This window comes from Bombina bombina, chromosome 6 (genome assembly GCF_027579735.1).
Source record: "Bombina bombina isolate aBomBom1 chromosome 6, aBomBom1.pri, whole genome shotgun sequence".
NCBI classification, from domain to species: Eukaryota; Metazoa; Chordata; class Amphibia; order Anura; family Bombinatoridae; genus Bombina; species Bombina bombina.
Genome location: NC_069504.1, coordinates 182,012,294 through 182,039,345, shown reverse-complemented (window position 1 = coordinate 182,039,345; position 27,052 = coordinate 182,012,294). Strand labels below are relative to the sequence as shown.

At 40.8% G+C, this 27,052-nt stretch overlaps 1 protein-coding gene across 2 annotated transcripts in view; it reads left to right on the top strand.

The window, feature by feature from the left end:
* The window catches only part of MET (MET proto-oncogene, receptor tyrosine kinase), a 278,950-nt gene that overhangs the window by 133,256 nt on the left and 118,642 nt on the right, over window positions 1–27,052 (top strand). For both annotated transcript variants that reach the window (XM_053716691.1, XM_053716690.1), the window contains 2 exons: window positions 8,724–8,858; window positions 10,353–10,526. In XM_053716691.1, coding sequence (XP_053572666.1) covers window positions 8,724–8,858; window positions 10,353–10,526 — 309 coding nt within the window. The remainder of the gene's footprint in view (window positions 1–8,723; window positions 8,859–10,352; window positions 10,527–27,052) is intronic.

The following is a 27,052-nucleotide window of genomic DNA, read 5'->3' as shown; positions in this document are numbered from 1 at the left end:
ACATTTTAACCCCTAATCTGCCGAACCGGACATTGCTCCCACTATAATAAATATATTAACCCCTAAACCACTGCACTCCCGCATCGCAAACACTATTTAAATATTATTAACCCCTAATCTGCTGGCCCTAACATCGCCGCCACCTACCTACATTTATTAACCCCTAATCTGCCGCCACTATAATGAAGTTATTAACCCCTAAACCTAAGTCTAACCCTAACCCCACCTAACTTAAATATAATTTAAATAAATCTAAATAAAATTACTACAATTAACTAAATAATTCCTATTTAAAACTAAATACTTACCTATAAAATAAACCCTAAGCTAGCTACACTATAACTAATAGTTACATTGTAGCTATCTTAGGGTTTATTTTTATTTTACAGGCAACTTTGTATTTATTTTAACTAGGTAGAATAGTTATTAAATAGTTATTAACTATTTAATAACTACCTAGTTAAAATAAAGACAAATTTACCTGTAAAATAAAACCTAACCTGAGTTACAATTGCACCTAACACTGCACTACAATTAAATTAATTACCTAAATTAAATACAATTAATTACAATTAAATAAAATTATCTAAAGTACAAAAAAAACACACTAAATTACAGAAAATAATAAAGAAATTACAAGATTTTTTAACTAATTACACCTAATCTAATCCCCATAACAAAATAAAAAATCCCCCCAAAATAAAAAAAAAGCCCTACCCTACACTAAATTACAAATAGCCCTTAAAAGGGCCTTTTGCGGGGCATTGCCCCAAAGTAATCAGCTATTTTACCTGAAAACAAATTACAATTCCCCCCCAAACATTAAAACCGCCACCCACACAACCAACCCTACTCTAAAACCCACCCAATCCCCCCTTAAAAAAACCTAACACTAACCCCCTTAAGATCACCTTACCGGGAGAAGTCTTCACCGAAACGGGCCGAAGTCCTCAACGAAGCCGGGAGAAGTCTTCATCCAAGCCGGGTGAAGTGGTCCTCCAAACGGGCAGAAGTCTTCATCCAGACGGCATCTTCTATCTTCATCCATCCTGCGCGGAGCAGGTCCATCGTCAAGACATCCGACACGGAGCATCCTCTTCTTCCGACGGCTAAACACAGAATGAAGGTTGAAGGGCTACTGGAATACAAACAATATATGTAGATATGTCGAGGATTTGTTTTTCATGTTTTATGTTTCCTGAAACATTATTGAAAGTTTCACAAGTAAGTGGTTTTGTGAGGCCTTTTGTGTTTCATTTTTGATGTTTACTGCTGCAGTGAGTGTGGGCAGTAGGTTAATAGACCCAGAAATGCCTCAGTATATCTGGATTTTTTGTATGTTCTGTGAATTCCAGTCCCAGTGCATGAAAAGCCTGATGTCTTATGCCCCTGCTAAGCAAAGTGTCAATAGATAGATGAGGGCAATTAACCCTTTCACTGCTAAGCTGTTTTCACACCCCAGTGATAAGCGGATTTTTAGCTTTTCTGCTACCCATATTTAAACAGTATTATATGTCAAATTTAATTGAGTGACCCACACAAATGATATTTTTTTCAGTAGATTCGGAATATATCATTATTATAGTCATATTTCATGGCATGATAGCTGCAGCAAAAATTGTAAAAAAAAAATGTCAAGATTTTAGTAAATAATATTAAAAATGGCTAGGTGACCACTGCTATTACTGTGATCATCTTACTAAATTGTCATCAAGGGTAGCCACATGTGAAATAGGGGCCCATTTGGGCTTTTGGGGGTTATAATATAGATTAGAGAGGCCCCTTTGTGTAGTACAGAAATAACATTTAGACACCAATCAGCAAGCGCTACCCAGGTGCTGAACCTAAAATGGGCCAGCTCCTAAGCTTTCATTCCTGCTTTTTCAAATAAAGATACCAAGAGAACGAAGAAAATTGAAAATAGGAGTAAATTAGAAAGTTGCTTAAAATTGCATGCTCTATCCGAATCATGAAAGAAAAGCATTGGGTTTAGTATCCCTTTAAGCAAGACTTCTCAAAACTACATCACTATATCTAGATCCTGAGATTAAAATATTCCTTTTTCCTTTTAATTCACTCTCCAATGCTCATCACACGCGCAGAGAATTTAAGATTCTAAGTAAATGTTCATTTTTTTTATTCCAAAATCTATTTCTTTCTTCTAATACAAAATGTTTTAACATAACTATGATCATGCAAAGTCATGCAATATTGTTATTAAAAAAAAAATGCAAGATGAATGTGAAATCACTCTTTGAGTGTTATGTCCTTATAATCCACAGTTTCTCTTGTTAGGTGTATCCAGTCCACGGATCATCCATTACTTGTGGGATATTCTCCTTCCCAACAGGAAGTTGCAAGAGGATCACCCACAGCAGAGCTGCTATATAGCTCCTCCCCTAACTGCCATATCCAGTCATTCTCTTGCAAGCTCTCAACATAGCTGGAGGTAGTAAGAGGAAAGTGGTAAAATATAGTTAGTTTTTTCTTCAATCAAAAGTTTATTGTTTTTAAATGGTACCGGAGTTGTGCTATTTTATCTCAGGCAGCATTTAGAAGAAGAATCTGCCTGCGTTTTTCTATGATCTTAGCAGAAGTAACTAAGATCCACTGCTATTCTCACATATGTCTGAGGAATGAGGTAACTTCAGAGGGAGAATGGCGTGCAGGGTATACTGCAATAAGGTATGTGCAGTTAAGTTTTTCTAGGGATGGAATTTGCTAGAAAATGCTGCTGATACCGGATTAATGTAAGTTAAAGCCTAAATACAGTGATTTAATAGCGACTAGTATCAGGCTTGCTAGCAGAGGTATATACTCCGATTAATGTGCAATATAAAACGTTTGCTGGCATGTTTAATCGTTTTTATATATGCTTTGGTGATAACACTTATTGGGGCCTAGTTTTTTCCACATGGCTGGCTTTATTTTTGCCTAGAAACAGTTTCCTGAGGCTTTCCACTGTTATAGTATAAAAGTTACAGTTGGTGCAGTTAAAATTACAAACTGTGACATTCAGCTTCCCTCAGCAGTCCCCTGTATGTTATAGGACATCTCTGAAGGGCTCAAAAGGCTTTAAAAGTAGGAGCTGTGGCAGTTGTTATGACTGTTTAAAAAACATATTTTTCGTTTTGTTAATCTGTTTTTTGTATTAAGGGGCTAATCATCCATTTGCAAGTGGGTGCAATGCTCTGCTAACTTGTTACATACACTGTAAAAATTTCATTAGTTTAACTGCCTTTTTTCACTGTTATTTCAAATTTTGGCAAAATTTGTTTCTCTTAAAGGCACAGTAACGTTTTTTTATATTGCTTGTTAACTTGATTTAAAGTGTTTTCCAAGCTTGCTAGTCTCATTGCTAGTCTGTATAAACATGTCTGACATAGAGGAAACTCCTTGTTCATTATGTTTAAAAGCCATGGTGGAGCCCCATAGGAGAATGTGTACTAAATGTATTGATTTCACTTTAAACAATAAAGATCAGCTGCTATCTTTAAAAGAATTATCACCAGAGGATTCTGACGAGGGGGAAGTTATGCCGACTAACTCTCCCCACGTGTCGGACTCTTTGACTCCCGCTCAAGGGACTCACGCTAAAATGGCCAAGTACATCAAAGACGCCCATAGCGATTACTTTGCAGGACATGGCGGCAATCATGGATAATACCCTGTCAGCGGTATTAGCCAGACTGCCTGAATTCAGAGGAAAGCGCGATAGCTCTGGGGTTAGACGTAATACAGAGCGCACAGATGTTTTAAGGCCCATGTCTGATACTGCGTCACAATATGCAGAAGCTGAGGAAGAGCTTCAGTCTGTGGGTGACGTCTCTGACTCGGGGAAACCTGATTCAGATATTTCTACTTTTAAATTTAAGCTTGAGAACCTCCGGGTGTTGCTTGGAGAGGTTTTAGCTGCTCTGAATGACTGTGACACAATTGCAGTGCCAGAGAAATTGTGTAGACTGGATAAATACTACGCGGTGCCGGTGTGTACTGACGTTTTTTCCAATACCTAAAAGGTTTACAGAAATTATTACTAAGGAGTGGGACAGACCCGGTGTGCCGTTTTCCCCCCCTCCTATTTTTAGAAAAATGTTTCCAATAGACGCCACCACACGGGACTTATGGCACACGGTCCCTAAGGTGTAGGGAGCAGTTTCTACTTTAGCAAAGCGTACCACTATCCCTGTCGAGGACAGTTGTGCTTTTTCAGATCCAATGGATAAAAAATTAGAAGGTTACCTTAAGAAAATGTTTATTCAACAAGGTTTTATCCTGCAGCCCCTTGCATGCATTGCTCCTGTCACTGCTGCTGCGGCGTTCTGGTTTGAGTCTCTGGAAGAGGCCTTTCAGACAGCTACTCCATTGACTGAAATACTTGACAAGCTTAGAACACTTAAGCTAGCTAATACTTTTGTTTCTAATGCCATTGTTCATTTGACTAAACTAACGGCTAAGAATTCTGGATTCGCCATCCAGGCGCGTAGGGCGCTATGGCTTAAATCTTGGTCAGCTGACGTGACTTCAAAGTCTAAATTACTTAACATTCCCTTCAAGGGGCAGACCCTATTCGGGCCTGGTTTGAGGGAAATTATTGCTGACATTACTGGAGGTAAGGGTCATACCCTTCCTCAGGACAGGGCCAAATCAAGGGCCAAACAGTCTAATTTTCGTGCCTTTCGAAACTTCAAGGCAGGTGCAGCATCAACTTCCTCTGCTACAAAACAAGAGGGAACTTTTGCGCAATCCAAGCCGGCCTGGAAATCTAACCAGGCCTGGAGCAAAGGCAAGCAGGCCAGAAAGCCTGCTGCTGCCTCTAAGACAGCATGAAGGAACGGCCCCCTATCCGGCAACGGATCTAGTAGGGGGCAGACTTTCTCTCTTTGCCCAGGCGTGGGCAAGAGATGTTCAGTATCCCTGGGCGTTGGAGATCATATCTCAGGGATATCTTCTGGACTTCAAAGCTTCCCCCCACAAGGGAGATTTCACCTTTCGAGATTATCTGTAAACCAGATAAAGAAAGAAGCATTCTTACGCTGTGTGCAAGACCTCCTAATTAATTGGAGTGATCCATCCAGTTCCACAGATGGAACAAGGACAGGGATTTTATTCAAATCTGTTTGTGGTTCCCAAAAAAGAGGGAACCTTCAGACCAATTTTGGATCTAAAGATCTTAAACAAATTCCTCAGAGTTCCATCGTTCAAAATGGAAACTATTCGGACAATCCTACCTATGATCCAGGAGGGTCAGTACATGACCACAGTGGATTTGAAGGATGCTTACCTTCACATACCGATTCACAAAGATCATCATTGGTTCCTAAGGTTTGCCTTTCTAAACAGGCATTACCAGTTTGTGGCTCTTCCCTTCGGGTTAGCTACAGGCCCAAGATTTTTTACAAAGGTTCTGGGGTCTCTTCTGGCAGTCCTAAGACCACGGGGCATAGCAGTGGCCCCTTATCTAGACGACATCCTGATACAGGCGTCAAACTTCCAAATTGCCAAATCTCATACAGACATAGTGTTGGCATTTCTGAGGTCGCATGGGTGGAAAGTGAACGAGGGAAAGAGTTCTCTATCACCCCTCACAAGGGTTTCCTTCCTAGGAACTCTGATAGATTCTGTAGAAATGAAAATTTACCTGACGGAGTCCAGGTTATCAAAGCTTCTAAATTCCTGCCGTGTTCTTCACTACATTCCGCGCCCTTCGGTGGCTCAGTGCATGGAAGTGATCGGCTTAATGGTAGCGGTGATGGACATAGTGCCATTTGTGCGCCTACATCTCAGACCGCTGCAATTATGCATGCTCAGTCAGTGGAATGGGGATTACACAGATTTGTCCCCTCTGCTAAATCTGGATCAAGAGACCAGAGATTCTCTTCTCTGGTGGCTATCTCGGGTCCATCTGTCCAAAGGTATGACCTTTCGCAGGCCAGATTGGACAATTGTAACAACAGATGCCAGCCTTCTAGGTTGGGGTGCAGTCTGGAATTCCCTGAAGGCTCAGGGATCGTGGACTCAGGAGGAGAAACTCCTCCCAATAAATATTCTGGAGTTAAGAGCAATATTCAATGCTCTTCTAGCTTGGCCTCAGTTAGCAACCCTGAGGTTCATCAGATTTCAGTCGGACAACATCACGACTGTGGCTTATATCAACCATCAAGGGGGGACCAGGAGCTCCCTAGCGATGTTAGAAGTCTCTAAGATAATTTGCTGGGCAGAGACTCACTCTTGCCATCTATCAGCGATCCATATCCCAGGTGTAGAGAACTGGGAGGCGGATTTTCTAAGTCGTCAGACTTTTCATCCGGGGGAGTGGGAACTCCATCCGGAGGTGTTTGCTCAATTGGTTCATCATTGGGGCACACCAGAATTGGATCTCATGGCGTCTCACCAGAACGCCAAGCTTCCTTGTTACGGATCCAGGTCCAGGGACCCAGAAGCGACGCTGATAGATGCTCTAGCAGCACCGTGGTTCTTCAACCTGGCTTATGTGTTTCCACCGTATCCTCTGCTCCCTCAACTGATTGCCAAAATCAAACAGGAGAGAGCATCGGTGATCTTGATCGCGCCTGCGTGGCCACGCAGGACCTGGTATGCAGACCTGGTGGACATGTCATCCTTTCCACCTTGGACTCTGCCTCTGAGACAAGACCTTCTACTACAAGGTCCTTTCAATCATCCAAATCTAATTTCTCTGAGACTGACTGCCTGGAGATTGAACACTTGATTTTATCAAGGCGTGGCTTCTCCGAGTCAGTCATTGATACCTTAATAAAGGCACGAAAGCCTGTAACCAGGAAAATCTACCATAAGATATGGCGCAAATATCTTCATTGGTGTGAATCCAAGAATTACTCATGGAGTAAGGTTAGGATTCCTAGGATATTGTCCTTTCTCCAAGAGGGTTTGGATAAAGGATTATCAGCTAGTTCTTTAAAGGGACAGATTTCTGCTCTGTCTATCCTTTTGCACAAGCATCTGGCAGAGGTTCTAGACGTCCAGGCATTTTGTCAGGCTTTGGTTAGAATTAAGCCTGTGTTTAAACCTGTTGCTCCTCCATGGAGCTTAAACTTGGTTCTTAAGGTTCTTCAAGGAGTTCCGTTTGAACCCCTTCATTCCATTGATATCAAACTTTTATCTTGGAAAGTTCTGTTTTTGATGGCTATTTCCTCGGCTCGTAGAGTCTCTGAGTTATCAGCTTTACAATGTGATTCTCCTTATCTGATTTTCCATACAGATAAAGTAGTTCTGCGTACAAAACCTTCGTTTTTACCTAAGGTAGTTTCCAACAAGAATATCAATCAAGAGATTGTTGTTCCATCATTGTGTCCTAATCCTTCTTCAAAGAAGGAACGTCTTTTACATAATTTGGACGTAGTCCGTGCTTTAAAGTTTTACTTACAAGCGACTAAAGATTTTCGTCAAACATCTTCCCTGTTTGTTGTTTACTCTGGACAGAGGAGAGGTCAAAAGGCTTCGGCAACCTCTCTTTCTTTTTGGCTTCGGAGCGTAATACGCTTAGCCTATGAGACTGCTGGACAGCAGCCCCCTGAAAGGATTACAGCTCATTCTACTAGAGCTGTGGCTTTCACCTGGGCCTTTAAAATGAGACTTCTGTTGAACAGATTTGCAAAGTGGCGACTTGGTCTTCGCTTCATACCTTTTCAAAATTTTACAAATTTGATACTTTTGCTTCTTCGGAGGCTATTTTTAGGAGAAAGGTTCTACAGGCAGTGGTCCCTTCCGTTTAAGTACCTGCCTTGTCCCTCCCTTCATCCGTGTACTTTAGCTTTGGTATTGGTATCCCACAAGTAATGGATGATCCGTGGACTGGATACACCTAACAAGAGAAAACATAATTTATGCTTACCTGATAAATTTATTTCTCTTGTGGTGTATCCAGTCCACGGCCCGCCCTGTCCTTTTAAGGCAGGTCTAAATTTTAAACTACAGTCACCACTGCACCCTATGGTTTCTCCTTTCTCGGCTAGTTTCGGTCGAATGACTGGATATGGCAGTTAGGGGAGGAGCTATATAGCAGCTCTTCTGTGGGTGATCCTCTTGCAACTTCCTGTTGGGAAGGAGAATATCCCACAAGTAATGGATGATCCGTGGACTGGATACACCACAAGAGAAATAAATTTATTAGGTAAGCATAAATTATGTTTTTGTCACATCTCCCAACATATTAAAGTGTCATTATAATACCATGCTCTAATTCATTTTCAACAACAACCCTGAAATGCTATGTGTTTAATCCCAAAAATGCGTTAAACACATAGTTAATGTACTGCTCAGCCGCAGAGAACTACTGCTGTTGATTAATAAAAATATTACCAAGATAACTTTTTTTTTAAAAGAAACTTTGTTGGTGAGATGCCATTGCAGACTCATAAAGGGATATATTGACTCATATATTTTATTACATAATGCAAATACAGTATACCTAGATAAGAGAAGATCACCTTTCACTCTAAAAGCAATTATTGCAACAACTCCTTAGTTATTAGAAGCAAGTAAGTGATATGGGGGGGTGAAATCTAGTCAAGACACCACTCCATAGGGATCAAGCATATTAATAAACAAAAAATGAGTAGGTATATCTAAATATATTCAAATATATATACAGTATATATATATATATATTGTATCCATAAATAAGCTCAGACAAAAGAAGAAATATGTAATGTTTCTTAAATACTGCATTTTATTTATTTCAGGTTGTGATCTCTCGCACTGGTCAAACAAAACCTTATGTTAATTTCCTTCTTGAAGCAAGTCCAGTTTCTCCAGCAGTGGTGATCAATGAAGTGTCGAAGGAGGGTGGATACACTTTAGTTAACACAGGAATGCAGGTTAGTGACTGTTCTTTGTCTATGAAATATTCCATAACATTCTCCTTTAGAGAATTATTTATATATATATATATATATATATATATATATATTTTTTTTAACATACATAAATATACTATATGATCAAAAGTATGGGGATACCCTATTAATTATTGAGTTCAGGTGTATCAGCCACAACCATTGCTAACAGATGCTTAAAACCCAGCACATAGCCATGAAATCTCCATAGACAAATGTTGGCAGTGCAATTGGTCAAATGGAAGATCTCAGTGAGTTTAAAGGGACAGTCTACTCCAGAACTTGTATTATTTAAAAAGATAGATAAACAATTTATTACCATTCACCAGTTGTTTCTAACTAACAGTTACATTAATAATTTTTTACATGTGATTACCTTGCTTTTAAGCCTCTGCAGACTGCCCCCTTATTTTAGTTATTTTGACAGGCTTGCATTTTAGCCAATCAGTGCCCTCTCATAAGTAACTCCACGGGCATGAGCACAATGTTATCTATATGGCACACATGAACTAAAGCCCTCTAGCTGTTAAAAACCTTCAAGGATTTAGAAATTAGCACCTAAGCCTACCTAGGTTTAGCTTTCAAAGAAGAATACCAAAAGAACAAAGCAAATTTGATGATAAAAGTGAATTGGAAAGTTGTTTTAAATTGCATGCCTTATCTTAATCATGAAACTTTAATTTTGACTAGACTGTCCCTTTAAATGTGGCAATACCACTTTTGCTTACAAGCCAGTTAGTAAATTTCTGCCTTACTAGATCCACCCCAATCAACTGTAAGTGCTATTATTGTGAAGCGAAAGGGTCTAAGAGCAGCAACAGTCCAGCTGCAAAGTGGTTGACCACACAAACCCAAAACCACCAAGTGCTAAATTCCATTGTTTTGGAATGGGATGTCTATGGTTTTGGAATGGAATGTCTGGTTTTGGAATGGAACATCTATGGTTTTGGAATGGGACGTCTATGGTTTTGGAATGGGATGTCTATGGTTTTGGAATGGAATGTCTATGGTTTTGGAATGGGATGTCTATGGTTTTTAGAATGGGATGTCTATGGTCTTGGAATGGGATGTCTATGGTTTTGGAATGGGATGTCTATGGTTTTGGAATGGAATTTCTATGGCTTTAAAATGGGATGTCAATGGTTTTGGAATGGAATGTCTATGGTTTTGGAATGGAATGTCTATGGTTTTGGAATGGGATGTCTATGGTTTTTAGAATGGGATGTCTATGGTCTTGGAATGGGATGTCTATGGTTTTGGAATGGAATTTCTATGGCTTTGAAATGGGATATCTATGGTTTTGGAACGGAATATCTAACATGTTCATATAGGTGTGATGGTAAGGTGTCCTCATACATTTGGCAATACATTATATAAATAATCAGTCCGTTAGTGATGGAACTGGGTGATTTCTGGAATCACTGCTTGGTAGACAATTATTGACTAACTTTTCTAATTTATATTTGTTGGAAATAGATCACCAAGATTCCATTGCTGGGCCCTGGTTGCGACCATTTTAAAACCTGCAGTCAATGTTTTTCGGGACCTTCTTTTATGAACTGCGGTTGGTGTAAAAATCGCTGTTCCAGAAAACATGAATGTTTAACAGAGGAGTGGACACAAGAATCCTGTCCACCAGTGATTTACAAGGTAATGGGTTTATATATAATTACATATTTGAATGAGCCTTTCACTAATTATTGCATTAAAAAATGCCCGGACCATTGATTTGTGTACCTTAAGGCATTTCCTTAAAGGGACATTATGCTAAAAAAAAATATATTGTTCATGTAAAAGACTAATCGTTAACCATATTTATTTTTTTAACCAAGAAAAAATGTGAAGTATAAGTTGATTATATTGAAACTAATATATCAATTTCAGATGTTTACTTCCTACTAGCGCACTTAGGCTGATCGGCACAACTCACTCATTTCTAAAACTGTAATATATTATGAATTGCCCTCTTTTGTGCAAAACAAAAAGAATAATACGTCTGTTTCAGAGAGCAATATACTTTAAATGTTATGGCCTTTATTGTATTCCCATTGATCCATTTTACTTGCTATAGTGCACTGCGTTGTTTACAAATAGTCCCTTTAACTTGATTTTGGTATTTGTTATAGCTGTTTTTGCCACCAATACTGAAAACCATGTAAACAAGATTAAACAGAAGAAATTAATTTCTCAATAGGAGCTGTTCAACAGCCAAGTTCATTTGAAATGGTGTTTCTGCTGGTAATTTTGAATACAGTGAACTCTAATCAGCTGCTTTTGACTTTTAAACTCAGCTCATTTTAGTATAATGTTCCTTTTAAAAGTCCTGACCTGTTGGTGAGAACAGCACTGTTTGGATGTGTGCAATGTGCTAAAACTTCCCAAATGTTATTTAAAATAGCTTTTGTAGCCTTTTCTTTGAATAAGATGATAGCCATTTGACTACTTTTCTATCAAAATCACAGAATCTGTGTTGCAGCCTTGTACACCTGAGCAGTCTTAATTGGAATGGCAACAACATTTATTATGAAGGAAAATACAAAGAATGGCACAAGACACTGTGCTGCCAGGGTGCGAAAATGAAATAACGCCCCACAACTCTCTATTCACTACAGTTTAAACCCAACCATAGTCAACAATCTCAGATTTAAATTCAGCAGATGAAATTTTACAGGAAAGCATGCTGACATCCAGCCAATGGACCCAGTATGAGACTGACTAAAATACTATTAGCAAGAATACTGTCTCTATGTGCCACCCCTGTCAAATTCTGTCTGGATACTTTGGTTACAGCTGACCTAATTAAAAGTGATCATTGCTTTCTTTTCATATCTTTTAATGTAAAAAAAACAACAACCTTGTTTTTAGGGAAAGTACACCCGTGCTACTTAGAGAGTTTGGCCCCCATGTTTGGTTTTGTCAGATGGGAGGAACAGTTCCCCTAAACTGAAACTTGCTGGCAGAATCAGCATGCAATCTATCTGCATACTCAGAACAAATTCTGACTATAAAAGGAGGCAATAAATACTCTTGTACCATGCATTCCTGCTTTGACTATACAAATATGTACAAAAAATGTTCAGAAATTGTAATGTATCTAAACATAGGCTCCTAAAAGAAAGTTGTGTCTCTGGGCCCTACGTTCCATTTAAATCTGTGTTAGTGTGTGTGCTTTTGTGTATATGTGTGCGTGCCTGTGCATACATGTGTATGTGCGTGTTTGTACATGTGTATGCCTGTGCGTGTGACTGCGTATGTTCGTGTTTGTGCATGTGTATGCCTGTGCGTGTGACTGCGTATGTGCGTGTTTGTGCATGTGTATGCCTGTGCGTGTGACTGCGTATTTGCGTGTTTGTGCATGTGTATGCCTGTGTGTGTGTGGCTGCATATGCGCGTGTTTGTGCATGTGTATGCCTTTGTGTGTCCCTGCGTATGTGCATGTTTGTGCATGTGTATGCCTGTGTGTGACTGCGTATGTGCGTGTTTGTACATGTGTATGCCTGTGTGTGTGTCCCTGCGTATGTGCGTGTTTGTGCATGTGTATGCCTGTGTGTGTGTCCCTGCGTATGCCTGTGTGTGTGACTGCGTATGTGCGTGTTTGTGCATGTGTATGCCTGTGTGTGTGTCCCTGCGTATGTGCATGTTTGTGCATGTGTATGCCTGTGTGTGACTACGTATGTGCGTGTTTGTGCATGTGTATGCCTGTGTGTGTGTGTCTGCGTATGTGCATGTTTGTGCATGTGTATGTCTGTGTGTGTGACTGCGTATGTGCGTGTTTGTGCATGTGTATGCCTGTGTGTGTCCCTGCGTATGTGCATGTTTGTGCATGTGTATGCCTGTGTGTGTGTCCCTGCGTAAGTGCATGTTTGTGCATGTGTATGTCTGTGTGTGTGACTGCGTATGTGCGTGTTTGTACATGTGTATGCCTGTGTGTGTGTCCCTGCGTATGTGCGTGTTTGTACATGTGTATGCCTGTGTGTGTCCCTGCGTATGTGCATGTTTGTACATGTGTATGCCCGTGTGTGTCCCTGCGTATGTGCATGTTTGTGCATGTGTATGCCTGTGTGTGTGACTGTGTATGTGCGTGTTTGTACATGTGTATGCCTGTGTGTGTGTCCCTGCGTATGTGCATGTTTGTACATGTGTATGCCTGTGTGTGTCCCTGCGTATGTGCATGTTTGTGCATGTGTATGCCTGTGTGTGTGACTGCGTATATGCGTGTTTGTACATGGGTATGCCTGTGTGTGTGTCCCTGCGTATGTGTGTGTTTGTGCATGTGTATGCCTATGTGTGTCCCTGCGTATGTGCATGTTTGTGCATGTGTATGCCTGTGTGTGTGACTGCGTATGTGCGTGTTTGTACATGTGAATGCCTGTGTGTGTGTCCCTGCGTATGTGCGTGTTTGTACATGTGTATGCCTGTGCGTGTGACTGCGTATGTGCGTGTTTGTGCATGTGTATGCCTGTGCGTGTGACTGCGTATGTGCGTGTTTGTGCATGTGTATACCTGTGCGTGTGACTGCGTATTTGCGTGTTTGTGCATGTGTATGCCTGTGTGTGTGTGGCTGCATATGCGCGTGTTTGTGCATGTGTATGCCTGTGTGTGTGACTGCGTATGTGCGTGTTTGTACATGTGTATGCCTGTGTGTGTCCCTGCGTATGTGCATGTTTGTGCATGTGTATGCCTGTGTGTGTGACTGCGTATGTGCGTGTTTGTACATGTGTATGCCTGTGTGTGTGTCCCTGCGTATGTGCGTGTTTGTGCATGTGTATGCCTGTGTGTGTGTCCCTGTGTATGCCTGTGTGTGTGACTGCGTATGTGCGTGTTTGTGCATGTGTATGCCTGTGTGTGTCCCTGCGTATGTGCATGTTTGTGCATGTGTATGCCTGTGTGTGTGTCCCTGCGTATATGTGCATGCTTGTGCATGCCTGTGTGTGTCCCTGCGTATGTGCATGTTTGTGCATGTGTATGCCTGTGTGTGTGACTGCGTATGTGCGTGTTTGTACATGTGTATGCCTGTGTGTGTGTCCCTGCGTATGTGCGTGTTTGTACATGTGTATGCCTGTGTGTGTGTCCCTGCGTATGTGCATGTGTATGCCTGTGTGTGTGACTGCGTATGTGCGTGTTTGTACATGTGTATGCCTGTGTGTGTCCCTGCGTATGTGCGTGTTTGTGCATGTGTATGCCTGTGTGTGTGTCCCTGCGTATGTGCATGTTTGTACATGTGTATGCCTGTGTGTGTCCCTGCATATGTGCATGTTTGTGCATGTGTATGCCTGTGTGTGTGTCTGCGTATGTGCGTGTTTGTACATGTGTATGCCTGTGTGTGTGTCCCTGCGTATGTGCGTGTTTGTGCATGTGTATGCCTGTGTGTGTGTCCCTGCGTATGCCTGTGTGTGTGACTGCGTATGTGCGTGTTTGTGTATGTGTATGCCTGTGTGTGTGTCCCTGCGTATGTGCATGTTTGTGCATGTGTATGCCTGTGTGTGTCCATGCGTATGTGCATGTTTGTGCATGTGTATGCCTCTGTGTGTGTCCCTGCGTATGCCTGTGTGTGTGCATGTTTGTGCATGTGTATGCCTGTGTGTGACTGTGTATGTGCGTGTTTGTGCATGTGTATGCCTGTGTGTGTCCCTGCGTATGTGCATGTTTGTGCATGTGTATGCCTGTGTGTGTGACTGCGTATGTGTTTGTGCATGTGTATGCCTGTGTGTGTCCCTGCGTATGTGCATGTTTGTGCATGTGTATGCCTGTGTGTGTGACTGCGTATGTGCGTGTTTGTACATGTGTATGCCTGTGTGTGTGTCCCTGCGTATGTGCGTGTTTGTACATGTGTATGCCTGTGTGTGTGTCCCTGCGTATGTGCATGTTTGTGCATGTGTATGCCTGTGTGTGTGACTGCATATGTGCGTGTTTGTACATGTGTATGCCTGTGTGTGTCCCTGCGTATGTGCGTGTTTGTGCATGTGTATGCCTGTGTGTGTGTCCCTGCGTATGTGCATGTTTGTACATGTGTATGCCTGTGTGTGTCCCTGCATATGTGCATGTTTGTGCATGTGTATGCCTGTGTGTGTGTCTGCGTATGTGCGTGTTTGTACATGTGTATGCCTGTGTGTGTGTCCCTGCGTATGTGCGTGTTTGTGCATGTGTATGCCTGTGTGTTTGTCCCTGCGTATGCCTGTGTGTGTGACTGCGTATGTGCGTGTTTGTGTATGTGTATGCCTGTGTGTGTGTCCCTGCGTATGTGCATGTTTGTGCATGTGTATGCCTGTGTGTGTCCATGCGTATGTGCATGTTTGTGCATGTGTATGCCTGTGTGTGTGTCCCTGCGTATGCCTGTGTGTGTGCATGTTTGTGCATGTGTATGCCTGTGTGTGTGACTGTGTATGTGCGTGTTTGTGCATGTGTATGCCTGTGTGTGTCCCTGCGTATGTGCATGTTTGTGCATGTGTATGCCTGTGTGTGTGACTGCGTATGTGTTTGTGCATGTGTATGCCTGTGTGTGTCCCTGCATATGTGCATGTTTGTGCATGTGTATGCCTGTGTGTGTGACTGCGTATGTGTGTGTTTGTACATGTGTATGCCTGTGTGTGTGTCCCTGCGTATGTGCGTGTTTGTGCATGTGTATGCCTGTATGTGTGTGTCCCTGCGTATGTGCATGTTTGTGCATGTGTATGCCTGTGTGTGTGATTGCGTATGTGCGTGTTTGTGCATGTGTATGCCTGTGTGTGTGTGTCTGCGTATGTGCATGTTTGTGCATGTGTATGCCTGTGTGTGACTACGTATGTGCGTGTTTGTGCATGTGTATGCCTGTGTGTGTGTCCCTGCGTATGTGCATGTGTATGCCTGCGTATGTGCATGTGTATGCCTGCGTATGTGCATGTGTATGCCTGCGTATGTGTGTGCCTGCATATGTGTGTGGGTGCCTGTATGCATTTGTGCATGCGGGTTTCTTTGTTTGCTGTGTGTGTGCATGTCATTATATTTTAAGGATTTTGCATACCTTTTGCTTCTTTATTGTCCTTCTTCTTTATTGTGCAGAAAATTAAGCATATTTTGTAATTATGCAACAAAGCATTAAGGGGAAAGTGAAGTGCATAGTTGCTATATTGGTAAACTGTTTTTACACTACAAGCTACAGTTATATTATACTGTACTAAGATAAATGCCTGTCTAGCTTTTGCTTTAAATTAAATGGTATTTTATGAAATTACCACACTTGGAGGGAGACAGCAAGAACCTTGTGAGAGGGCACAGAGCATCAGGTTTATAACAATATCACCCAATTAGAGCTAAGTAATGTAAAATTCACTTACAAATGGATTAAAAACAAGTTCCAAGTGTTCTCTTGACATTTTGGACCTATAACCTTTACACCATGAAATCCTCTTAAAAGCTGAAAGCGCCTATCCCTTTAAATAATAAATCATTCCATGGCTCTGTAACATAAGCTTTTGAAGGCACTACAAATTTACAGGCATGTGTGATGTGTACCAACACAAATCTACTAAGAAGGATGTATACACTGTTACTGTATGTGAATATATATTTATACCCCTGTTTCCGCGTGAGCCTTCAGAAACATAAGTTAAGAGGCAACAGTCTTAAGACTGCTGCTCCTTAACTCACCCGCTGTCTCTGAGGCTGCGGACATCAATCCGCCTGATCCTACACCATCAGGATGATTGACACCCCCGATTGGCCGCGAATCTGTAGGGGGTGGCATTGCACAAGCAGTTCACCAGAACTGCTTGTACAATGTTAAATGCCGACAGAATATGCTGTCTGCATTTAGCGATGTCTGGTGGACATGATACGCTACAGCGCATTATGTCCGCCAGACATTGATAAATCGGCCCCCATGTCTGCTCAGACAGCCAGCAGTATGACACAAATGATGTCTTCAGAAGCAATACAGATCACCACCAGTGAAGGAGCTGTGTCAGAATACTGGTGCTCTTACAGGAAATGTGTGTATACCGCAGGAAAAACAGTAATAACTTTTACTAGAAATAGTATTATTTTTTGTGGAAGTATATTGCAAAAATATTTTCCATTGAAATGCACACATACAATTTAATTTTTGACCTTTCTATCCCTTCAAAGGCAATGTGGTTAAATCTGCAACAAAGACAAGCTATGAGTTCATGCATGAAATATTATTTACCCAGCATCTATACAAGTACCTAACATACAAAAATTGGCCTATTGAGGGGTTTTTTCTGCTCTGTCAATTAGACTCAGCTTTAAGCCAATTTTTATTGACATAAACAATAAATTATAGATTAAGGAAGAAAATACTTTTCAAATAAAAATAACAAAACCGGTAGAAATGGGACATTTAATGAATATGCTTTTTAGGGCACGAAAGCCCCTTCAGAAAATATTATCTTTTCTGGCACTTACTGCTTTAGAGGTTGCTGTCACAACAGAGAATACAAACTCTCAGGAACCTTAGATATATCATTAAGAAATTAAAAGGTTTAATGCTCTAAAATCTAACTGCTAGATTACGAGTCTTGCGTTAGCCTTAAAAAGCAGCGTTGAGAGTCTGGCAGGAGAGGGTGTACCGCTCACTTTTCTTTGCGACTCGAGCTTACCGCAAATCCCCTTACGTAAATTGCTATCCTATCTTTTTAATGGGACTTGCCTAATGCCGGTATTACGAGTCTTGGAAGAAGTGAGCGGTACACCCTCTCCTGTCAAGACTCCTACTGCATTTAAAAGTCAGTACTTAAGAGTTTTATGGGCTAACACCGTAACATAAAACTCTTAACTAAAGTGCTAAAAAGTACACTAACACCGATAAACTACCTATTAACCCCTAAACCGAGCACCCCCACATTGGAAACACTTAAATAAAGTTTTTAACCCCTAATCTGCCGACCGGACTTTGCTGCAACTGTAATAAATATATTAACCCCTAAACCGCCGCACTCCCGCCTCGCAAACTCTAGTTACATTTTATTAACCCCTAATCTGCCGTCCCTAACATTGCCGACACCTACCTACATTTATTAACCCCTAATCTGCCACCCCCAACGTCGCCGCTACTATATTAAATTTATTAACCCCTAAACCTAAGTCTAACCCTAACACCCCCTTAACTTAAATATAATTTAAATAAAACGAAATTAAATTACTACAATTAAATAAATTAATCCTATTTAAAACGAAATACCTATAAAATAAACCCTAAGATAGCTACAATATAACTAATAGTTACATTGTAGCTAGCTTAGGGTTTATATTTATTTTACAGGCAACTTTGTATTTATTTTAGCTAGGTAGAATAGTTATTAAATATTTATTAACTATTTAATAACTACCTAGTTAAAATAAGTACAAATTTACCTGTAAAATAAATCCTAACCTTAGTTAGTTACAATTACACCTAACACTACACTATCATTAAATTAATTTACTAAATTACCTACAATTAAATACAATTAAATAAAATAAACTAAAGTACAAAAAAAAAAAAAACTAAATTACAGAAAATTAAAAAATAATTAAAATTTTTTAAACTAATTACACCTACCAAAATAAAACTAATCCCCCTAACAAAATAAAAAATCCCTGCAAAATAATAAATTTCCCTACCCTATACTAAATTACAAATAGCCCTTAAAATGGCTTTTTGCGAGGCATTGCCCCAAAGTAATCAGCTCTTTTACCTGTAAAAAAAAAAATACAATATCCCCCCCCAATAGCCAATAGGAATGAGCTTGCATTCTATTGGCTGTTCCAATCAGCCAATAGAATGCGAGCTCAATCCTATTGGCTGATTGAATCAGCTAATAGGATTTTTCCTACCTTAATTCCGATCAGCCAATCGGAATTCAAGGGACGCCATCTTGGATGACATCATTTAAAGGAACCTTCATTTGTCGGGAGTCGTCGGAAGAAGAGGATGCTCCGCGTCGGCTGGCTTCAAGATGGACCTGCTCCGCTCCGGATGGATGAAGATAGAAGATGCCGTCTGTATGAAGCCTTCTGCCCGTCTGGAGGTCCTCTTCTGCCCGGATCGGATGGAGACTTCTGCCCCTCTGGAGGACCACTTGTGCCCGGCTGGGTGAAGATGGCTCAAGGTAGGGTGATCTTCAAGGGGGTAGTGTTAGGTTTTATTAAGGGAGGATTGGGTGGGTTTTAGAGTAGGGTTGGGAGTGTGGGTGGTGGGTTTTAATGTGGGGGGTATTGTATTTTTTTTTACAGGTAAAAGAGCTGATTACTTTGGGGCAATGCCCCGCAAAAAGCCCTTTTAAGGGCTATTTGTAATTTAGTATAGGGTAGGGAATTTTATTATTTTGGGGGGATTTTTTATTGTGTTAAGGGGATTTGAGTAGGTGTAATTAGTTTAAAAAAATTGTAATTATTTTTTTATCTTCCGTAATTTAGTGTTTGGTTTTTTTGTACTTTAGTTTATTTAATTTAATTGTATTTAATTGTAGGTAATTTAGTAAATTAATTTAATGATAGTGTAGTGTTAGGTGTAATTGTAACTTAGGTTAGGATTTATTTTACAGGTAAATTTGTACTTATTTTAACTAGGTAGTTATTAAATAGTTAATAAATATTTAATAACTATTCTACATAGTTAAAATAAATACAAAGTTGTCTGTAAAATAAATATAAACCCTAAGCTAGCTATAATGTAACTATTAGTTATATTGTAGTTATCTTAGGGTTTATTTTATAGGTAAGTATTTAGTTTTAAATAGGATTAATTTATTTAATTGTAGTAATTTAATTTCATTTTATTTAAATTATATTTAAGTTAGGGGGGGTGTTAGGGTTAGACTTAGGTTTATGGGTTAATAAATTTAATAAAGTAGCGGCAACATTGGGGGTGGCAGATTAGGGGTTAATAAATATAATGTAGGTGTCAGCGATGTTGGGGGCAGATTAGGGGTTCATAGGGATAATGTAGGTGGCGGCGGTTTCCGGAGCGGCAGATTAGGGGTTAATAATATAATGCAGGTGGCGACGATGTCAGGGGCGGCGGATTAGGGGTTTATAAGTGTAAGATATGGGGTGTTTAGACTCGGGGTTCATGTTAGGGTGTTAGGTGTAGACATAACTTTTGTTTCCCCATAGGAATCACTGGGGCTGCGTTAGGAGCTGAACGCTGCTTTTTTGCAGGTGTTAGGTTTTTTCAGCCTGATCTGCCCCATTGATTCCTATCATGTGCACGAGCACGTTTTGCAAGCTCACCGCTACCATAAGCATCGCTGGTATTGAGGTGAGATGTGGAGTTAAATTTTGCTCTACGCTCACCTTTTTGCGGCTAACGCCGGGTTTAAAAAAAACCTGTAATACCAGCGTTGTCTTAAGGGAGCGTTTAAAAAAAAAGCTCGTTAGCAACGCACCCCTGTTACTGCAAAACTCGTAATCTAGGTGTAAGACTTTACTTCCTACAAGCAGTAACCTTAACGAGAGAGCTATGGGGTCTTTAGACCCTATTGAAGTGTTGAAAAGTCCAGAGTTCCAATAAAGGGACAGTGTACTATAAAACATATTTTATAAAACTTATTATACTAGTAGAACAGTATAAAATTAATCGGAAATTGTTCCTTTAACCACAAAACATTTAGGGCTAAATTATGAGTGGATATGGATCGCTATTTATCACTCCCGCTCGCGTACTAACTGTGGTACCCTTTGGCTTTTTTTGAGATGCAGCACATATTACAAGTTGAAAGTGAAAAGCTTTCGCTCGTGCGCAAAAAGCCAAAGTTACAATATAGCGACTGCATTATTATTTATTCTCCCATAGACTTCAATATATATTATCAAAAAAAAATAATATATATATATATATATATATATATATATATATATATGTGTGTGTGTGTGTGTGTTTTTTTGTGGTAAAATATAAATATATATATATATATATATATATATATATATGTATATATATATATATATATATATACAACACACAGAGAAAACCCAGCACTCACTTACAAGCTCTCAGCTAAGATTTAAAAGCAAAAATGGAAAGGTTAGTCACCGCATCTGGCCAAATGGGACAAGCTCAGGTACCACGTCAAGGTCCTCTCCAATACCTGAGACCCTAAAACAGCCACACAATGCAAGCTTTCAAATCCAAACAAACTGAAAACAAGGGAAGGGTGCACAGGAATATGTAACCACCCTAGACATATACAGAACACGGAAGGGAACTGCACTCTCATACCGGACCGGGTACACATCCCATGACCCTGCAACATGCTCAGCCCTGGGTGCCACTGGCACTCACAGGAAGCTGTGCTGTCCCCAGAGCCACAAGCAGTTAACCCCAGACAGGTCTGGGTGCAAGAACCATAGGGAAAATTACAAAACAAATTAATACAACACACAGAGAAAACCCAGCACTCACTTACAAGCTCTCAGCTAAGATTTAAAAGCAAAAATGGAAAGGTTAGTCACCGCATCTGGCCAAATGGGACAAGCTCAGGTACCACGTCAAGGTCCTCTCCAATACCTGAGACCCTAAAACAGCCACACAATGCAAGCTTTCAAATCCAAACAAACTGAAAACAAGGGAAGGGTGCACAGGAATATGTAACCACCCTAGACATATACAAAACACGGAAGGGAACTGCACTTTCATACCTGACCGGGTACACATCCCATGACCCTGCAACATGCTCAGCCCTGGGTGCCACTGGCACTCACAGGAAGCTGTGCTGTCCCCAGAGCCACAAGCAGTTAACCCCAGACAGGTCTGGGTGCAAGAACCATAGGGAAAATTACAAAACAAATTAATACAACACACAGAGAAAACCCAGCACTCACTTACAAGCTCTCAGCTAAGATTTAAAAGCAAAAATGGAAAGGTTAGTCACCGCATCTGGCCAAATGGGACAAGCTCAGGTACCACGTCAAGGTCCTCTCCAATACCTGAGACCCTAAAACAGCCACACAATGCAAGCTTTCAAATCCAAACAAACTGAAAACAAGGGAAGGGTGCACAGGAATATGTAACCACCCTAGACATATACAAAACACGGAAGGGAACTGCACTCTCATACCGGACCGGGTACACATCCCATGACCCTGCAACATGCTCAGCCCTGGGTGCCACTGGCACTCACTGGAAGCTGTGCTGTCCCCAGAGCCACAAGCAGTTAATCCCAGACAGGTCTGGGTGCAAGAACCATAGGGAAAATTACAAAACAAATTAATACAACACACAGAGAAAACCCAGCACTCACTTACAAGCTCTCAGCTAAGATTTAAAAGCAAAAATGGAAAGGTTAGTCACCGCATCTGGCCAAATGGGACAAGCTCAGGTACCACGTCAAGGTCCTCTCCAATACCTGAGACCCTAAAACAGCCACACAATGCAAGCTTTCAAATCCAAACAAACTGAAAACAAGGGAAGGGTGCACAGGAATATGTAACCACCCTAGACATATACAAAACACGGAAGGGAACTGCACTCTCATACCGGACCGGGTACACATCCCATGACCCTGCAACATGCTCAGCCCTGGGTGCCACTGGCACTCACAGGAAGCTGTGCTATCCCCAGAGCCACAAGCAGTTAACCCCAGACAGGTCTGGGTGCAAGAACCATAGGGAAAATTACAAAACAAATTAATACAACACACAGAGAAAACCCAGCACTCACTTACAAGCTCTCAGCTAAGATTTAAAAGCAAAAATGGAAAGGTTAGTCACCGCATCTGGCCAAATGGGACAAGCTCAGGTACCACGTCAAGGTCCTCTCCAATACCTGAGACCCTAAAACAGCCACACAATGCAAGCTTTCAAATCCAAACAAACTGAAAACAAGGGAAGGGTGCACAGGAATATGTAACCACCCTAGACATATACAAAACACGGAAGGGAACTGCACTCTCATACCGGACCGGGTACACATCCCATGACCCTGCAACATGCTCAGCCCTGGGTGCCACTGGCACTCACAGGAAGCTGTGCTGTCCCCAGAGCCACAAGCAGTTAACCCCAGACAGGTCTGGGTGCAAGAACCATAGGGAAAATTACAAAACAAATTAATACAACACACAGAGAAAACCCAGCACTCAGTGCTGGGTTTTCTCTGTGTGTTGTATTAATTTGTTTTGTAATTTTCCCTATGGTTCTGTTGCAGGGTCATGGGATGTGTACCCGGTCCGGTATGAGAGTGCAGTTCCCTTCCGTGTTTTGTGTATATATATATATATATGTGTGTCCCTGTAAAAATACTGTACATTTTGTGTACTTTTAATATTTGGATAATAAAGTATTCTTGGACTTTTAACCTTACTGAGCGTTGTCTACCTTCCTGCCTGCTATTTGCTATTTACTTATATGTGGCATTGAGAGTCCACGAGAACATTCATAACCTATGGGAAATACTATTCCTAACCACCAGGAGGAGGCAAAGACACCACAAACAAGACTACAAATACCCCTCCCACTTCTCCTACCCTCCAGTAGTTATTTGCCTCTTATCATGGAGGAAGGCAGAAAGGTGCTCTGTAAAGAAAGATGAAGTTTAACATGGATTGGCTTTGGGAGCAGGGCATATATCTAAATCGCATTTGAGTATTGGTATATATCATGCTGGTCAACGCTGGGTATTCCATGCCTCTTTCCAGTCTAACCTTAATCCCCTGTCTGATAACGCTGTGTGTTTCACACTAAATTACAGACTTATGATAGGTAAGTTTTCCCCATTTTCATGTCAACTTGTCTAATAAAGAGGTGGTATAGGTCTTGTCCCTGAGCTAGGATGCGTACTCTGTGCACATTCCGATCCCCTTGGACAGGCATTGGTTTGCCATAAATAAACTGAAGATCCAGCACCAGTCAAGTGCTGAAGGGGCTGTGCCTCGGTGCATTAACATGCAGGACAATGACAAACATTTCATCACCCTGTCATGGTCACTTTCAAAATCGTAGTGTAGGTTGCCACAGGGGGGGTATTGGGTGTAATGCAGACTGAAGGCTATATCTCGCTTCAGGCCGTGGTTGTAGATGGTGACTCTGTTTTCCACCCTAAACCGAGCTTTCACTCCATAGTCCTGTGGGGCAGCAGTAGCAACGCGGCTTGACTGGACCAGTGTTGGTAAGACACCCTAAACAGAGCTTACAAATGGACAGTTGTTTGGTGCTTTGGGACTTAGATACCTGGCTGGGTGTTAACGATTTTCTTCTCTCAAACAATGGATGACTATGCTGCTAGAGAGTCTAGAGGAATCTTCCTCTGTGAATTCCAATGACAATAATAAATGCATGCTTTGCAAGTTCACCACTGTGAACCCTCCGGCACAGCTCTGTAATTGTTACCTAACATATTTCCTGACGTCTCACTCAGGAGTTAGACCACGGAGGAGCCCCCACATACCCGTCTCCAGCAGGCCATACTATGTCTTCTCACGCCTCTGCTGATGCGGACATCCCTGTCCAACAGCCCATGAACATGACTTCTCTTGCCCCAGAGTGTGGCGCAGCAAGCGTCTCAGCTCCGGCTGGGGTGGGCAGTCTACCCGATGACCTTACAACCTGCATACAAGTGGCTGTGTCTGCTGCCTTGAACGCTAGGCAGGTATCAGGGAAGAGGAAGAGAAAGGTTAAACATTGTTCTCTGGCTTGTAGCTCTGGTGCAGGTGTGGAGGCCACGACCGATAATTTTGGGCATGTTTTGTACTATGAGGCCTAAAAATTTTTGCCTATCACAATCCATTTCAAGTGGCGCACCTTCATGCACTCTTAAGTCCAAACACGGTCATGAAAAGTGCGTTTCAAAGTGCTTGCGGCTTCATTATTGAACACCTAAACAGGAATGTGCCTTTTTTGAGCATGAGTCGGTCAGTCACGAAAGTGCAATCTAGTGTGACCGACTCCTAGGCAGATACAATATTGCAATGCAGCGGGTTTACAATGTCAGTACTTTTAAAATCCAGTATTAAAAGATATTATAAATCCTTTCAAAAGAAACCTGTAGTCACTATTGTGTATCCAGATGATGCTTTAAGGAACATTAAATATTAAAAAAAATAAAAAAAATAATACTTGTTAAAGTCTAAAAGTGACCAAATATCAATTAAAAAACGGTGCCCAGTATGTACATCAGACCAGCATACAATTGGCATTCAGATTGTTTAGCAGTGGTGCGAATGGAAACGGATAGGTTCCTATGTAACTACAATTGTACTATCTCATTTTAAAACCAGGTAATGAAGATGCCTATACTGCTTGTGACAAACACAGCAGTACAAATGTGAATTAGAATAAAATATTCACTTGAAAAGATTAGTACATGTGATTTGTAGATGTTGGGGTCCTGATAGGCCTAGTCAAGTATGCCCATCATGCCAATATACAAATGGCATTCATATGATTAATCGGTGACGAGACTGGATTTGGATTGCAATTGGTTAATGTCACACATGTAAATGTGCATTTCCCTTTCACTATGAACAAAGCAGGTTAATTGAATAGACTTTTACTGTAACCTTAAGCTTCGGGTGACTGACTACCCAGTTTCTATTTCGAGAACAGGTACTTAACACATGAAAAGACAGCTGAGGGCTTTTAATAAACAAATCCATTTTGCTTTGTGATCACCCAGGAACCTTGATGACTAATTTAGGTGGAAAGCAAAAAGCCATTTCAGGAGCGAATTACCGATAGATTGTGATTTACCCCATAGTTAAAATCAGTTCCAGAGCAGCAAAGCAAATTGGGACCTAGCTAAACATATCTGGTGAGCCAATGATAAGTGGTATACCTGTGTAGCCACCAATCACCAGCTAGTTCCCAGTAGTGCATCACTGCTCCTGTACCTACCTAGGTAAGCTTTTCAACAAAGGGCACCAAGAGAGAAAAAATAATAATAGAAGCAAATGGAAAAAGTCTCATAAAAGGACAAGTTTTATCAGAACCATGAACATTGTGACTTTCATGTCCATTTAACTGTGAAGTTATTAAATGTGTTTTGATGTATGCAATACAAACTGCACAAATATATGTAAAAGCAGAATAAATCTGTTACCAGTGCGATAAATATACTGCATTAAACAATCACAGAGTTTCCTACACATGTTCCACATAATCCACTGTGTTTCCCTGTGGTTCAGGAAAGGGATTATCCGTGTCTCCTTGAATGAGGTGACTGCACAAATATCAATGTGATCTATTTCAGTGTAGTCAATAACATGGTGCAATTTGTATAGTCACTTGCTTATGTTTGTGGTCAGAAAGACATTTTTGTATCTAATATTTCACAGTTGATTTTACAAAATATTATTTTAAAGTATTATTACAAAAACGTGATACCTTCCGGAATGGTAGAAGAGGAAACTAGGAAATATGGATTCTTTTGGGAATTCTGTGTTATTCTGCCACAATTTGCTTAGGTTTGTAGGTAAACATAGCTATTTTTCTGGCTGAAATTGCACAACTCAGATCATAGCTAACACTATAGTATGTTTTGCTGTTACATGGAAATTATTTTGCAAGGTTTTTATTTGGAAATGTCTCAAAACAAAGGGACAGTAAACACCTTGGGTTTTTTAAATAAAATGTTTAGTAATGCATAATGAAACAACTTTGCAATATATTTTTATTATTTGACCGCTTTTCATGTAGTTTAGCTATGAATATTGATACATTTCTAATTCTCAGAATTTGAATTACACTCTGTTGACTTCTAAAGGCTAACTTGCTACATATCTGTCCCTAAGTGGCTTTAGCTGATAACAACTGCAAAACAATTTACTTTGTAGTAACCTTTTGACAGTGACTAGCCTTGTTGTCTGTGGACTCCAAATAAGGCAAATGGTGGGTAAAATGTTGATGTTAATAGGACGACTAAACACAATAGACTTGCATGATCAATAAATACATAATAAAGCACTTAGGCCTAGATTTAGAGTTCGGCGGTAAAAGGGCTGTTAACGCTCCGCGGGTTTTTTTCTGGCCGCACCATAAATTTAACTCTGGTATCGAGAGTTCAAACAAATGCTGCGTTAGGCTCCAAAAAAGGAGCGTAGAGCATTTTTACCGCAAATGCAACTCTCGATACCAGAGTTGCTTACGGACGCGGCCGGCATCAAAAACGTGCTCGTGCACGATTCTCCCATAGGAAACAATGGGGCTGTTTGAGCTGAAAAAAAACCTAACACCTGCAAAAAAGCAGCGTTCAGCTCCTAACGCAG